Source organism: Amyelois transitella, chromosome 13, assembly GCF_032362555.1.
Source record: "Amyelois transitella isolate CPQ chromosome 13, ilAmyTran1.1, whole genome shotgun sequence".
Classification (NCBI taxonomy): Eukaryota; Metazoa; Arthropoda; class Insecta; order Lepidoptera; family Pyralidae; genus Amyelois; species Amyelois transitella.
The window spans coordinates 2,383,588-2,400,900 of record NC_083516.1 but is presented as its reverse complement, the minus strand read 5'-3'; the positions used below and the strand labels follow the sequence as shown (position 1 = coordinate 2,400,900).

Here is a 17,313-nt window from a genome sequence, read left to right as displayed (position 1 = left end):
TTTAATTTGACTGAGTTGTTTAATTTTCAAATAATTGTCGTAATAAAAATATTAATTCCAATTTTATAATCGATCAATGGAAGACAATTAAAATACCTTTCGCTGAAGTAGCATACGATTTCCCAGTATCAAGCGCAGACTGCGCTGTTTCTTGCGTTGTGTCTATAGTGCTGTGCACAGCATTCGATACTGATTCTACAAGATAATTTTCAATAATTAAACGATCAATTCCAATTTGACTTGTGTAAACCTGTGTTATTTTTTATAACACAGTTGAAATTACACAAAGCTATTAAGGTATCAATGCCCATCTTCGTAAAGCTCAATAAGCAGAGAAATGTTAAAGGAGATTTTTGTTGTTTTTCAGCGATAAAAAGCCAACTTTGTACCTCTGATCTAAACTTGCCTTGAGCACTAGTAGCGTATGACATCAAACCAGATGGTGGTTCCGGTTTTGGGGGTTCTTTTGTTCCAAATAAATTATCTACAAAACACCCAAATAACATAAAAATCGCAGTATATTGATAAAATATCATGACAGATTACTTTCGTTCAGTATGAATTCTAAAATTCAAATTTAATGTGACTAAGTTCCATGTTTTCATATAAAATGCCTAATTTTGCAATACGTAGGTATTCTAATTTTACAACCACTCAATCGAACACAATGGAAATACCTTTCGCTGTAGTGGCATACGATTTCCCAGTATCAAGCGCAGACTGCGCTGTCTCTTGCGTTGTGTCTATAGTGCTGTGCACAGCATCCGATACTGATTCTACAAGATAATTTGCAGCATTATTTTCATTATTTAATTTATGTAATGCCCACTTGTGTTAAATATATACAAGTGGGTATTACACGAATTTAATATGAAAGAATATCAATGTATAGTACATAGTACGTTAACTTGCCTTGAGCACTGGTAGCGTATGACATCAAACCAGACGGTGGTTCCGGTTTCGGGGGTTCTTTTGTTCCAAATAATTTATCTACAAATCACCCAAACGATATAACAATCGTAAAACATTGATATTATAAATTGTATCAATAGTAAAGTTTTAGTTTTCACTAATGAATTGTTATTTAATTTGACTGAGTTGTTTAATTTTCAAATAATTGTCGTAATAAAAATATTAATTCCAATTTTATAATCGATCAGTGGAAGACAATTAAAATACCTTTCGCTGAAGTAGCATACGATTTCCCAGTATCAAGCGCAGACTGCGCTGTTTCTTGCGTTGTGTCTATAGTGTTGTGCACAGCATTCGATACTGATTCTACAAGATAATTTTCAATTATTAAACGATCAATTCCAATTTGAATTGTGTAAACCTGTGTTATTTTTTATAACACAGTTGAAATAACACAAAGTAATTAAGGTATCAATGCCCATCTACGTAAAGCTCAATAAACAGAGAAATGTTAAAGGAGATTTTTGTTTTTTTTTCAGCGATAAAAAGCCAACTTTGTACCTCTGATCTAAACTTGCCTTGAGCACTGGTAGCGTATGACATCAAACCAGATGGTGGTTCCGGTTTTGGGGGTTCTTTTGTTCCAAATAATTTATCTACAAAACACCCAAATAACATAAAAATCGCAGTATATTGATAAAATATCATGACAGATTACTTTCGTTCAGTATGAATTCTAAAATTCAAATTTAATGTGACTAAGTTCCATGTTTTCATATAAAATGCCTAATTTTGCAATACGTAGGTATTCTAATTTTACAACCACTCAATCGAACACAATGGAAATACCTTTCGCTGTAGTGGCATACGATTTCCCAGTATCAAGCGCAGACTGCGCTGTTTCTTGCGTTGTGTCTATAGTGCTGTGCACAGCATCCGATACTGATTCTACAAGATAATTTGCAGCATTATTTTCATTATTTAATTTATGTAATGCCCACTTGTGTTAAATATATACAAGTGGGTATTACACGAATTTAATATGAAAGAACATCAATGTATAGTACATAGTACGTTAACTTGCCTTGAGCACTGGTAGCGTATGACATCAAACCAGACGGTGGTTCCGGTTTAGGTGGTTCTTTTGTTCCAAATAATTTATCTACAAATCACCCAAACGATATAACAATCGTAAAACATTGATATTATAAATTGTACCAATAGTAAAGTTTTAGTTTTCATTAATGAATTGTAATTTAATTTGACTGAGTTGTTTAATTTTCAAATAATTGGCGTAATAAAAATATTTATTCCAATTTTATAATCGATCAATCGAAGACAATTAAAATACCTTTCGCTGAAGTGGCATACGATTTCCCAGTATCAAGCGCAGATTGCGCTGTTTCTTGCGTTGTGTCTATAGTGTTGTGCACAGCATTCGATACTGATTCTACAAGATAATTTTCAATTATTAAACGATCAATTCCAATTTGAATTGTGTAAACCTGTGTTATTTTTTATAACACAGTTGAAATAACACAAAGTTATTAAGGTATCAATGCCCATCTACGTAAAGCTCACTAAGCAGAGAACTGTTAAAGGAGATTTTTGTTTTTTTTTTCAGCGATAAAAAGCCAACTTTGTACCTCTGATCTAAACTTGCCTTGAGCACTGGTAGCGTATGACATCAAACCAGACGGTGGTTCCGGTTTTGGGGGTTCTTTTGTTCCAAATAATTTATCTACAAAACACCCAATCGACATAACACTTGTAAAACATTGATATTATAAATTATATGAATACTGAAGTTTTAGTTTTCATTTATGAATTGTAATTTAATTTGACGAAGTTGATTAATTTTCGAATAATTGGCGTAATAAAAATATTTGTTCCAATTTTATAATCGAATCAATTGAAGCTATTAAAATACCTTTCGCTGTAGAGGCATACGATTTCCCAGTATCAAGCGCAGATTGCGCTGTTTCTTGCGTTGTGTCTATAGTGCTGTGCACAGCATCCGATACTGATTCTACAAGATAATTTGCAGAATTATTTTCATTATTTAATTTATGTAATGCCCACTTGTGTTAAATATATACAAGTGGGTATTAGACTAATTTAATATGAAAGAACATCAATGTATAGTACATTGTACGTTAACTTGCCTTGAGCACTGGTAGCGTATGACATCAAACCAGACGGTGGTTCCGGTTTCGGGGGTTCTTTTGTTCCAAATAATTTATCTACAAATCACCCAAACGATATAACAATCGTAAAACATTGATATTATAAATTGTACCAAAAGTAAAGTTTTAGTTTTCATTAATGAATTTAATGTAATTTAATTTGACTGAGTTGTTTAATTTTCTAATAATTGGCGTAATAAAAATATTTCTACAAGATTATACAAGATAATTTGCATAATTATTTTGAGTATTTACTTTATGTTATGCTCACTTGTATTAAATATGTACAAGTGGGTATTACACGAGTTAAATAAAAACACCAATGTACAGTTCATAGAACAGATATAACAGCAGCTTTTATCTTAATTTTTTTTCAACGGTAAAATGTAAACTGTACTTCTGGACTTAACTTGCCTTGAGCACTGGTAGCGTATGACATCAAACCAGACGGTGGTTCCGGTTTTGGAGGTTCTTTTGTTCCAAATAATTTATCTACAAAACACCCAAATGACATAAAAAATGTTCAATATGGTACAAATATCTCTTGTTTTAATTTTTTATTAATAAAAATTTAATTTCGTAAAGTTGATAAATGTTTAGATTATTAAACGGATTCCACAATCACTCAATCACCTCAATTAATTACCTTTTGCTGTACTAACATACGATTTCCCATTATCAATAGCTGATTCCGCACTTTTTTGTGTTTCGTCTATAGTGCTGTGCACAACGTTCGAAACCGAATCTACAAAATAAACAAATTAAAGAATATTATTTCTATATAAATAATAGTATATCCTACGTGACGGAAAATAAAAGTACAGCACAAAATCGAGACATATAGGTACACATACAACAGTCAAAATGTTTAAGGCTGATAAGCAAACTATTTTTTTTTCTTTTTTAACTTAATAGAACACAAAAAAACTAATTGTTATTCCACAACACAAAAATCTTTTCTCGGTCTGAAAAGCGAACTAAGTCCCACTGGACTAGCAGATTTATTGAACAGAATTTGTCAAACTTTCAAACTTGCCTTTTGCGCTAGTAGCATATGACATTAAACCAGTATTAGATGATTGTGGTTCCGATTTCGGGGTTTCCGATGTACCAAACAATTTATCTACAAAAAACCCAAACAAAGAAGTAGAGAAAGTTAACAAACTCGCATAAATTTTAATTTTATATGAAATTATTTAATTATTATCAATTTTATATTTCAGGTGTTGATCTGATTTTTAACTTTTGGTAACCTAAATACATAGCGGCCTCAATAATTTTTCAATATTTAAAAACTTTCAAAATACCTACTTAATGTATGTAGTTACTTAAATTAAAATACCTTTAGCACTGGTAGCGAATGACATCAAGCCAGTACCGGACTCTGGTTCTGATTTTGGGGTTTCGGTTGTACCAAATAATTTATCTACAAAACCCAAATATAAAAAAGGTTTAAAAATATCAGTAATAGTTTTTTTTTTAATTCATAATTAAATAAATATATATTCATTAATATCAAAATATAATCATTAATATCATTTCGTACGTAAAAATATGTTTAGAATTAATAATAACTTTCAGTTCTAGACTTTGATGATTTACTTTTGGTAGGTTTTGCTTTTAATTTCTAAGTAAGTAAATTAATCTTTTTTAATCTTTATAAGCTTTCAAAATCCTTCAGTAAGAAAAATTTAAATACCTTTGGCACCGGCAGCGTATGACATGAAGCCAGTGTCGGACTCTGGTTCCGATTTTGTGCATTCCGCTTTACCAATTAATTTATCTACAAAATATATACGAAATACCGAAATTATCATTGTAAACCATAATTAAAGTTATGTTTAAAAAATATTTTCGTCAACCTGAAAATGTTTTTAATGATTATTGTTCATACCTCTACCTATTACAAATTAAAAATTTACAAAAATTACAAAAAAAAATTTGAATCTAAGTTTTTCTACAACACCTAATTATAAATTCAAAGATTTAAACAAATTAAGAAATTGTGAACGATCAATAAATATTACTTTTTTTTTAACCTAAAAATAGGGCTTTTAAAAAATATTGCAATTAATCATACCCAAATATATAAGTATGTATATAGAAAATAGTTCTGTATAAGTACCATACGATTTCATAATGTCTAAAGTGGATAGTGCTGTCCATTGTGTTGTATCGAACGTGCTTTGTATAGAATTCGAAACTGAATCTACACAACTTTTTGCAAAATAAATATAGGTAGAGCGTAACTTAATTACTTAAATAGTTAAATTTATGAAAGTAATACATAAAGAATCGAACTTACCTTTAGCACTAGTAACGTACGACATCAATCCAGAATCACCGGCCGGTTCAGCTTTTGGGGTATCCGCTGTACCATAAAACTTATCTACAAAACCAAACACCCAAATATACATAGAAAATCCATAAATACCCCACATGACATGAATATAAGTAGGAAAAGTAAGTAGGCCAGAGAAACAGAAGCAAAGTAAGACAAAAGTGCCAAGAACGTGAGAGGAATAACATAAAATAGAATTGATAGATAAAATGGGGCAGTTACCTTTAGCACTGTCGACGTAAGACTTAGAAGTGTCCACCGCTGATTGGGCAGCAGTTTTGGTGTTGTCTACTGTACTATTGATAGAATCTACAAAGTGCAATTTAAATTAACTTATAATTAGGTTTGTACCTTACAATATTTAAATGACTGTGGTACTTACCTCTTGCTGAGTTGGCCGCAGATTCTGCCGCTTTCCTTGTGTTGTCTGCCGTAGTAGCCAGTGTGTCTATACGGTAAATTAAAAAAAGAAATAAAAAAAACCAATAATAAAAAAAAGAATGTAAAAGAAACATAGATATTAAATGGAAACAATAACAAACAAAATACGTAAACCAAAATTAATTTCAAACTTAAAAATATTTAAATAATTTCACTTCTTTTATAGTCTTCTACGTACAGTTTTTGATCTGAAAAAGTAGTACGATTTGCCCCAGATACAAATAGTTTCTTCGGTTCGCGACACCTACCTTTAGTAGTGTCGACGACCTTCTTCCCGTCAGCCACCGCGCGGCTGGCAGCGTCCTTTGCTTCCCCGGCAGCCAGGGACACCTTCGACAGCTCCTTGTCCAGGGCATCGATAGCTGAGTGCTTGGCGTTGTTGGCTGGTGAGGAATTAAATATTACGGTCTTATCATTTTATGGTCGTGTTTTTTTACCGCCCGGGAAGTATCTTTTTTTTTATTTGTCGACATCTGTTTTGATTATTGCCTACGTTGTTGCTTGTAAATCTAAAACCACGGGTTTGATTTTCAAATCAAGATTAAAATTGGTCTTTGTCAAGTCGAACAAGCTCTGAAATCTCTAGCTAGTTTTCAGGTATACTTAATTTTCGTTAAGTTAACATCCTAACACTTGAACTTACTTTGGAGCTTACAAGCCCTTCGTCCCTATTCTAGTCTATTATCATCTTAAAAAAAGTAATTTATCAGTTGCATAGTATTATTTTACTCGTATAACGTCATTTTATCTTACCTCGTTATGAATGTGGACGAAGCTAAAGAAGTATGCAGAGATCGTGGCAAGTGGAAAGAGGTAGTCTCTGCCTACCCCTCCGGGAAAGAGGCGTGATTTTATGTATGTATGTATGTATGTTATCTTACCTCTAAATCATTATGTAGTGCTATAAATAATTCTGTGTCAATAATATCAATGACAGCAACTATTACGCAAGAGTGTACAATACAACATACATATTTGAAGTCTATTAACACAGATTAGGGCCAATGACTCTTGGACAGACTAAACATCGCCCTCAAGTACTAAGTCGTTTTTAAGTACCTACACGATAAGATATGATATACATATTTGGTAAAAAAAGTTATTTATGGATGTCGAGCCTTGCATCTTATCGAACCACATTAATGTTTTGATAATCGTTCTGTTTGCTATTGCTGCTGTTCCCTCCCTAGAAGACGCCGGTGTCCACCTCAAAGACCTTGAAAAAAAGATTCAGGAGAGGGTAGTTCTGGTGATTCAGAGGAGCTACAGCCCTCTGATCTCTGTGTCACTAAAGAACCTAACTTGAATTATGGTTATATAGTTGCCTGAATAAACAGGTTTCCATACGATCTTCTATGGGTATACATACATATTATCACGTCTTTATCCCTTACGGAGTAGACAGAGTCAAAAGTCCCGAAGACTGAAAGGTCACATTCAGCTGTATTGCTTAAATTTTCTGCGTATACATTACATATACTATAACCAGACGACACTATTTCACTAAGTATAATTCCCCACGGGAATCGAAACTTTAAAAATCGAGTCACGAAATCACGAAGACAACAAAAATTATATTTAAAAACCAATATAAAATTCCTTTGAATTACCTGAGTCGGCCGCACCTTCTGCCGCCTTCTGTGCCCCTCCGATCAGCTCCCCAGCCTTCTTCACCTGGTCTTCCAGCACACCGGACGCCTCCTGGGCCTTCTCAGAAGCAAGCTGCTCAGCATCCTTCTTCTTGCGGTCGAAGAGCGAAGCGGTCTTCTCCCCGATGCTTCGGAACGCCCCTGGAAAATTTTTTGTTGTAATACATGTATGCCAGATTAAAAGCAATCAAAGCTCTTGCTGAATTGTTAAATTAAATAAAACATGTCCATGTGAAATTTCTATACCGACGTCATTACAACAATTCGTTTGCCAAATTTCAGGAAAATCATGCGTTTTACGTAGTTCGGAAATAGTTGTGGCAGTCATCTTTAGTCTTAATTTTAAGGCAGTCACGCGCTTTCCTTTATCACTTGGCAGTTCAGTATAGTCTGAACTATCCTATATTTATTCCGATATTTCATAATATCTGATTATACATATATTATTCCGAGTTCTATGTATAGAGTCCTACAAACATCTCTAGTCTTTTGTTTGCATACGACGTATGTATTTTCATCGTAATTTTTGTTTCATTGTTTTGAATGACCAATATATGTGCGAGTTTATGCTCTTTATTGACACAGTCTATAAAATTTAACGGCATACGAATGTCCCCATAAACGAGTTTTGGGATAAACAAGTTTAGTGAATAAACAAGATGGCTTCAAACTTGCTACATCTTCGTCTCAGAAATGTTGTAGCAGATGAGGGATCAATTTATTTGACAGAGAATCATATCGGACATCTTATTCCACTTATGAGGTAGGATCTCACAGTACATCATCTTATTTCTTTTCCAATTCGTTCTGTAGTTACAGGGCAAAGAGTTCAAACTTTTGTGACCCAAATGAATAGGACCCGGTATCCAAAACTGAACAGTTAAGGTTTATCGAAATTATGCCTACCTATTGTGTTTTTGCAATTTCTTTGAGCTGAGGTACAACAGGTATACCTTTATGTACCTTTCTAACTTTTATTTAAGAAGTTAGAATTTTTGTGCTCCACATACTCAAATGTAGATCCTGCATTAAGATATGCATATAGAGTGTCCAAATTGGGGCGAAAAATCTGTTAAACATTTTTGAGTGAAAAAAACCATTCAGATTTACCTATACACAAAGAGTAGGTACCGCAGTACCTAAGTTTTTAGAAGTAGGGGAACGTGGGGTAATGGGAGCGGTCGGGCAATGGGAGCTATGGTGTTTGAGCGGAATGCAGACACATTTGCGCGATCGTTGGTACTCGGCTACTTCCGTCGACAATCGGCAAACTTCGCCTGACGCGCTTGAACCGTTAGTGCCATTCGTTTAGTCACAAGGGACAGTTGTGTGTTTTTCGCTCCACGCTTACAAGAAATTGCCGATTGCCATTATCAAGGTAAGCATGAAAATATAATCTTATTTTAATGTAGTTATGTTTATTATATCGCTAGATTCGTTAACTAACAAGTACAAATAGTTGAATTGTGATTGAGAATACAATTACATAGTTATGTCAATACTTTTCAAAATGGTGGTCAGCGGCTAATGGTAGCCTAGTAAGGCTCTCATTACTCGACATCGATCCCATTGCCCCATTTAGTCAGTTCAGAGATATAAAATGCTTATTTTTTCTTTTAGATGCCACGTACAAGAACTCGGACAACAACAAAAGCTTCTTGGACAGTGGATTCATTAGAAAATGCGGTATTTGTTCGACAGTAGCTACAAAAACTCACCTAAGCTGGGAAGACGTACTGTATTTGCCCAAGAAGAAAAGCCAAACCAAGCGTTTTATTATATTGATAATTGTAATAACTAAATCTCATGCATAGTATACGTTTTGTTACTTTTTTCTTTAATAGTAATTATAATGGCTCCCATTTTCCCTATAAGCGTTAAATGGGCTCTCATTACCCGCATCTGTCGGGTAATAGGAGCGACTGACTTTTTTTAGTAAAACGCTAATTGTACCTTATTTCATGTCTGTACTTGATTATAACTATGATTAAAATGTTCTCTAATAATGAAGGTAAGAGTTTATAATAAAAAAATACAAAAAAAAGGACGACTAACGTGATTTTTATTAAAACTTTCCCTTAATAGGCTCCCATTACCCTATTCTCCCCTATAGATTTTTGTGCTCCGCACTAATCAGTAAAGACTGCCAATGGTACCAGGCAATATTAGAGACTTCTAATAATTTTTTGTAGGGAGAAACATCCTATTTAATCCTCGTAACTAGAAAGATGTGCGGCGATCCATGTATCAAAAGTGTGCGGCAAGCCTGCGCTATTCAGTTATTGATTTCCCCAGCTGCTGTATGTTCCATAGCGGTCAAGGTAGCTTTTTTCACATCACAGTATGACGTGGCCCAACCGCATTGACATACATAAAAAATTCAGAACTAATGGGAGCCAATTATCGTTTTGTTATCGATTTAATCCGTTCGGTGCGCGAATAGTGAGTAAAGTTTACATTTTTGTATAATCCATTTTTATCAAGAAATTCCAATAGGTATACTTTGTTTGTTTTTAAGAATACAAAATATTTTATTTTTGTCTTTAATTTATTAAATTAAAATATCAAGTTAGTATTGTTCTAATGGAATTTGATACATTTTGTGACTTATAATACCTACTTAATGTTGTTGTTTTTTTTTCAAGTCTCGGAAATCCACCATATATCGTATTTAATTGATTGACTGACTGATGGGTGCGACTTCTGAATTATCTAAACTTTTTGACTCACCCAGGTTCTTGTCTATCGGTAGGCGTGAAATGCAATCATAATCATCATTAATATTAAAATTAATTATTTTACGAGCACTACAAACAAAGCTAACTATGTAATTTCTACAATAAAGGTATGTGGATGAGTATAATTACTATTGTGAAAATATTGTACATAGGTACTTTTTACGTGTAATATTATTTAGTAAGGTGGAGTGGAAATTTTATGTAAAAGTGAACTATATTGTGATTCTACTGGTTAATGCAATGCAACATACTTCTAATCATCACTACTTACAGAATAAATAAAAATATTTTTTGTAGAAAAACGTCAGTTCTCTATTTATTTCAAATACTCTTCTTCCATTTAATTAAATAAATTTGAAAATTATTAAATTTTTTTAAAATTTTTTATTAAAAATTATTTTAATTCATGCGTAGCTCAAGTAGGAGGGCGGTCCGAAGAAAAATGCTTAAAACTGAAGACGCCGTAGATTAGACCGGACAAAGTGCAAAGTGTAAAATTGAAAATTAGACCTCAGACTACGATGTATACTGACGGGGGTGATACTGATAACACGCAAAGATGATAGTGAGAAGCAGATATCTACCTTCTCAACGTTCGTGAATACCTCTCAGTTCGAGATGCAAATGAAACCGATAAATTTTCTCATAAATATTCGTCTACTTTCGCGTCGACATCTCATCAGAATGGCCTGTCACTCAACATTACTCTGTGGTCTCGTGCACTAGTATGAAGACCAAAATAGACCCGGCAGTCGGTCAAGCGATCATTGCTCGGGTGAGCCCAATTGTTTGTGACTTCCCATTTTAAATTCGGGTAATGCCCTCCTAATTCTCCCTTACACTTCCCACAAAATAATGCCAAAATTAAGCTTTATATGTTAAATATTAATAAAATTTAGCGGGTAAGCTAAAAGTAAATTCAACTGTGAATTGATCCGAGTCTAATATACTTATACTTATGAGCTCAGAGCGTGTATAGTAAAAAACTTAATTACTAAGCATGAAGATAAAATTATTATACTTATAAGTAATAAGATAGTAGACTCAGAATAAGAAAACTTGTGAAAATATTTTTTTCCACAAGAAAAAAACACCAATGTTTTGCTAACGGCTCACATAGCTTTACTATATTTACTTTACAGATTAAAAATATCCTATGAGATAACAACTTCAGTGTTGATGATTTCACGCACTTGCCGGCGCATGCGCATGCATAAATCGAACGAATCGATGGCCGATAGACAATGGAATTTATAGAGGTAATTTACAAAGAGAGACATTTCCACGAATGACAAAGGTTTTACACCCTTTAAACTTCTGGATTTTGATCTAAATATGTCAGATTGAAGGCGTCAAAAAAATGTGGGCTAACTTTTTTCTTTCAGGAAAAAATTTAATAGACAAGTGGTATTTTCTTGCTACCAATTCGTCAAATGTACCTGCGGACCTTACGGAGACACCTTATCTACTTAATATAGGTACTGCAATTCTGATAATCTTACTTGTAAGAAAGGGTGTAAGAAACACAAAAGACATAAGGGTACGACGCCTAACATTTATGCTTATTACTTTGATCGTCAAAGTAAGACAATAAAAAATCTATTAGCTTGCTCAATTCAATCGACGTTATTTACGGTCCGGGAATAATTGAGATCTAAATAAGAAATGGGGTCAAATGGTTTGCCAGCAAGTTTAAAGGCACTCACGCAAACAACTAGATTCACCCACAAACTACACAGTATGTTAAATGCGATCTAAGCCTGAGAAATTTTACTTACATGTTTTTACATGCTGTCTCTAATCGTAGTTTGAATCCAACGGCTGATTACGCAATCAGGAAATTGTCATGGTAAGCAAAAGGAAAAGTTCAGAAATGTAACACCGGGGAAAATTTGTTAGCCATGATTATCAGTTAAAATATATCTGGCCATTCGCAATAATTTTACTTTCAAATAGTTTAAAGGTTATAAGAATTGTTATAGATATCTAGGTTCCTAAATAAAATATACTTTCAGAGTAAACAAATATTTTTTTATGATGCGAAATATTATAATTAAGAGGAAGTCTTACCTCTATTTCAATTTCCTACGCCCACCACTGTCTACCACCCACTGCTTCCTTCGTTGCTTTCATTGAAACCTTAATAAAATTATGATTAATATCTACAGATAATATAATAACTTTCATACTGAATTAATTATTGCTATTGTATGAATGAAATCGGTACCTACCTACTTATATATTATAAACTGTCAGTTATGCAAGCAGAATAAACACAACTAGTATAATATGTTCAGCTAATCAATAGAAATACCTATGAAAGTAAGCCTACCTAAAATCCCAAAGTGATTCCCCAATGGAAATTCCGTTCTTACCTATTCTACTTAGTTTTTCAAACCTACTTGGAACCAGACCTACTCCCAGACATGCATTAACTGCGACCTGCCTTCAAGGAGACACCACAAAATTTTCCTTCAAAATCCTTTGTAATCATACCATCTAAGATCGGTATCACAAATCAATCGATCATTGAAATTCCTAATGTTCGATCATTGAAATTCATAATGTAGTCTAACGCAAACAAAACAACATTGTTTTGGTAACAACATAATTTCCTGAATAACTTGCCTGTCATTCCACCCACATCATACTACATTTCCATTGTCATTATTAGTATTTCCCATTATATTCCCATCTTCAAGCCTCCCCATTGTCAAAACAAAATGTCGGCACACAAAATGTTTTGGTATCACATGACTTGATCGCCGCCTCACAGTCTGTTGTCCTAGAAACAAGTGCATTGATCCGTTGGCGCGGCAATCCATGAACAATGCGGGACCCTGGTCCCAGAGGTGTTTCTGTACGTATTACGAAGATATACTAAATTAAATAACTTTTCTGGAATAAGCAGTAGAATCAGATACCTCCATTTTGCCTTCAAATTATTCCCAAGGAGAGTTTATGATTGATTACACGCTAGTGGTAAAAAACTTGCAAAAACATTATCAAATCAATCATTGCTTGTATAATCACAGCATGTTTTGTTTGTTTAGTACACCTACCTAAGTCGTACTTCGATATCTCGTGGTTTGGAGATATGCACTAGGATGAGATACTAATGAGAGAGTTAATTCGTAAGTTTTTAGTTAAATACTCGTACTAAGTAGTAATGTCGCAATCGTAACCAAACCGCGGAAGTATTGAACTTTATACGGGCCAGACAATTGTGATGTAATCTGGGGACCTGGTAACCTATCGCCTCCGAATAATATGTGTTGCAAGGTTATAAATTAATGTAATTAGCCCGTTGAATCATACATTATGACACATTCGATAAAAATAAGGCAAACCAATGTATGCATGCAGTGCCGTCATTATAACCGATAGAAAATGGAAGTTTTTATGAGCAGTTGATGATTTGACTCATTTTCTGCATCGTTAACTTTTGTGTTAACAACGTCATCAAATGTTTCTCCACTAAATGTATTACGAACAACGAAATTCTCAGAACTCAGAAGACAATACATTAATGTACGCTTCATTGATTCAAAACAGGAAGATTTACAACGCTTTGAATAATTATTACTTTTATATTATTATGTAGGCAATTGTATAAATGTATAAAAGACTATCTTTTTATAGCTGCAGCGAATAAATACCTACAAGATTTGTTCCAAAACTACACTCACTGCCACATTTGAACAAAATCTAGTTTAAATTGTGCTTTGATAGGTTTAGCAATTTAGGGGCGACAGAGAAAAAAAATCTTGTCTATGTTGCTTATACATTATTGTCAATCCGCTTAATTCAGTCGTGATTACTGAGATTGTGTGGGCCCAAATTACAGATGCCTCTGATATAACTCTGCCAATTGAGAGAGATCCGGTCCCAGCAATGATTGCGCTGACATCACTATCAAGTTGTGATGTCATTTAAAATAGCCAAATATATTGTGCTTAATATTAGAGTATTTTTACGGTACGACAACGATTAGTAAATTTACAAGAATACGATGACTTTTTCATTGCTTTGCCACAATAGTCGCAAGATTCAAAGACCATTTTTACCCGAGTGGCCTGATGTTGGAATTCAGAAACTGTGTGCCAGGTTGCTAGCCCATTGCTTAAAAGATGTATCCAAATTAATTGTCATTTACAATCTGCGCCGAAGTAGCAGCTGTCACACACACTATGTATGTTTATTACGAGTAGATATCAGACAAAACAGAACATACATAGGTTATAAACACAATGTTAATACATTTTTGTATTTGTATCCGTATGCAAAGTTTATGCTAAGGTTAGGTACTCCATATTAGTTTTATATGAGGATATAGACGTGACCATATGTATGTATGTATTCCATATTAGTGACATAAAGAATGTAACTCGCAATAAACGATATTGCATGTTAGGTCGGTATCTAGTTCTGCTGATGAGGTCAGCAGCCACACGTCAGTATGTGTCACATAAATGGCTCGGAAACTCGGTCTAGATTCTAAATTCAGATATTAGAGAACTGTATTTATATCAGCTGATTTTTTAATGTTTTAAAACTTTAATGATGTTTCTGTGATGATGATTATGTACATGAAAAAAATCATTAAGCAGATTGTGGCGTTTCAGTCTTTTCGAGACTGTTGGCTCTGTCTACTGGCTCTATTATTATTTACAGATTTCGCCATAAATATCGTAGTGATGGCATAATCAACTTGGTCCTCAGCTTTCAGTAGAGAGATATGGTCTCAATGACGACTTTCCACAATCCTCTTATTGTCAGGTTGGCTGGAAGAGATCCCACTTAAGGATAAGCCCGCCTTTGTACTGTACTACTGTTTTATATTTGTAATGTAATTCTTTTTGTGAACAATAAAGCATTTATTTACTTATCCTAGTAGTATTGCATTATTATATAAAATTAAATGGTATTGAAGATGATATTAGCTATGATTACAAACATATTAGATCACCCAGCAAAACGCAATCTAAGTGGTTCAATTGCACGATCGTGATTCAAGCTACCAGTACAATAATAATCGGTTAACCCGTACCCCAAGAGCGACCAATTGCGTTTGTTTTGGCCAGATGCCCTTCAGCTAATTATAGCAGCATTCCTGAATTTACAGAGTACCATAATCACTGAACATGAAGTGGAACACGTGTGCATTTCACGTGTAGATTATAATATAGCTGTCTCATTTTTATATATTTATTGTGGACAGTGTGAAGGGAGATGGACGATACTGCGTAGTATGTCTAGGCCCGACACCGGTCGGCCTTGATGATGTCATCATGCACATTCGCGTTACTGCGATGGTTTTAGTTTCTGTGGAATTAATGTTTAGTAAACAACCCCTAGTATCTGTTAGAAAAAACATCTTATCTTCTTACATTTCGAAAGAGTTATCGTTGACCATTTGATGGCATTTTAACTTGAGCATTAGCAGTCTTTTTTTTTTGACGTTATGAAGCAAACCCCACAAATTTGCTTTCATGTAACGAGGTATGGATAGGAATATTTTAACTGTGTCTTTTTATTGTGCCGTGTGGTTCCCGGCACCAAAAAAAAACGAATAGGACGACTCCATCTCTTTCCCGTGGATTTCGTAAAAGGCGACTAGGGGATAGGCTTATAAACTTCGGACTTTTCTTTAACACGACGGGCTAGCAACCTGTCACTTTATATGAATCTCAATTCTATCAGTAATTATTAGTACTTTCAAGACTGTTGGCTCTGTCTACTCCGCAAGGGATATAGACGTAATTATATGTTTGTATGTCTTTTTGTTGTTAAATATTATAACTTTTGGTATTTTTTATTGTCATAGGTTAGGTACCTACATAATTGAATTATTGCGTTATGCTGTTATTATGATAAGTGAGACTAATTTGATATTTATGTAGTTATTTCTGTTTGTCTAATATTTCTTTTCTTTATCATTAGTCTATCCCGGCAAATAAAAATAAGTCTTAGGTAGAACAGGTTTATTTTTTTATTTTAATCTTGGCATTATTTTCTTATAAATCTGTAAAACTTTATAAAGATTTCTGTTTGAAGCCCAAGTGTTATGAGCAGAAAAAATCAATAGACTCACCCTTATTCTCGGAATCCATCGGAATTCGCAGCGATCGCCTCCACAACTTTGATAACAATACTAAAATTTTGCACTGAAACCTCGCGCAAAATGAAACCTTGATCGTTAAGGATTCCAATGGCTAATTAGTAACTTTTTATGAAACACTAATGATGAGTTCGAACTAATCAACACGAGTACCTAGGTACTACAAACTTCTTCAGAGTAAAATTTATAAAATGCCAGCAACTAAAACTTCATGAAAATTTCGTGATTTTGAAGTAAACGATGAAACAGAAATGACGAGGACTGAAACGCAGCCTTTGTTTTATACTATGTATATTGATTTTAAGAACAATTTGAATGTAGTTAGCACATTGACGCTACTCAAAAATGGCACGGCTCTGCCTTGTCTTGTGTAACTCAACTTGTGAATTGATTGCTTTTATAATTTTTATCAAAGGAGACTTCCCAGAAACGTCCTCCAGGTTTGCCATAGGCGTGACGTTCTTGATCGATGGTCGAAAACAAAGACTCGACCTTGTGTATTTCAGGCTTATCTTGTTGGAAAATATCTTGATTATGCAATTATGGGCAAGATTTATAAGGAACGACATGTCCTTGCTTACATAAGACGACCGTGTATGTGGCATAATTTAGTTTTATAGGTAGTCTATAAAATTCTGGAAAGTTTGGGCTAGTGACTAAGTACTTATATGATACCTATAGCGTACATAATATGAGTTACCTGGAATACTTAATTGTATTTAGTATACCTACAACTTGGGTGAAGAGCTATGGAGTAAAATACCACCTTATAGGCATTTCGTGATGCAAAACATAGGCACAACTAAAAGATTATTTGTGTAAAATAAAAACTGAAGTTTCAAACTAGAGTAACTATATGATATCATGATATCAATTAGAATAACAAACAGGGTCTCTTCTAGCGATACTTTTAAATAGTATATGA

General features: G+C 33.9%; 1 protein-coding gene across 1 annotated transcript in view; it reads right to left on the bottom strand.

Annotated features, from left to right (window-relative positions):
* LOC106137907 (perilipin-4) overlaps window positions 1-17,313 on the bottom strand; it is a 37,737-nt gene that overhangs the window by 15,521 nt on the left and 4,903 nt on the right. The window contains exons 3-11 of the mRNA XM_060947596.1: window positions 7,491-7,670; window positions 6,129-6,263; window positions 5,822-5,887; window positions 2,264-2,362; window positions 1,180-1,278; window positions 913-990; window positions 678-776; window positions 407-484; window positions 97-195 (exon numbers count right to left, since the gene is read on the bottom strand). Coding sequence (XP_060803579.1) covers window positions 97-195; window positions 407-484; window positions 678-776; window positions 913-990; window positions 1,180-1,278; window positions 2,264-2,362; window positions 5,822-5,887; window positions 6,129-6,263; window positions 7,491-7,670 — 933 coding nt within the window. The remainder of the gene's footprint in view (window positions 1-96; window positions 196-406; window positions 485-677; window positions 777-912; window positions 991-1,179; window positions 1,279-2,263; window positions 2,363-5,821; window positions 5,888-6,128; window positions 6,264-7,490; window positions 7,671-17,313) is intronic.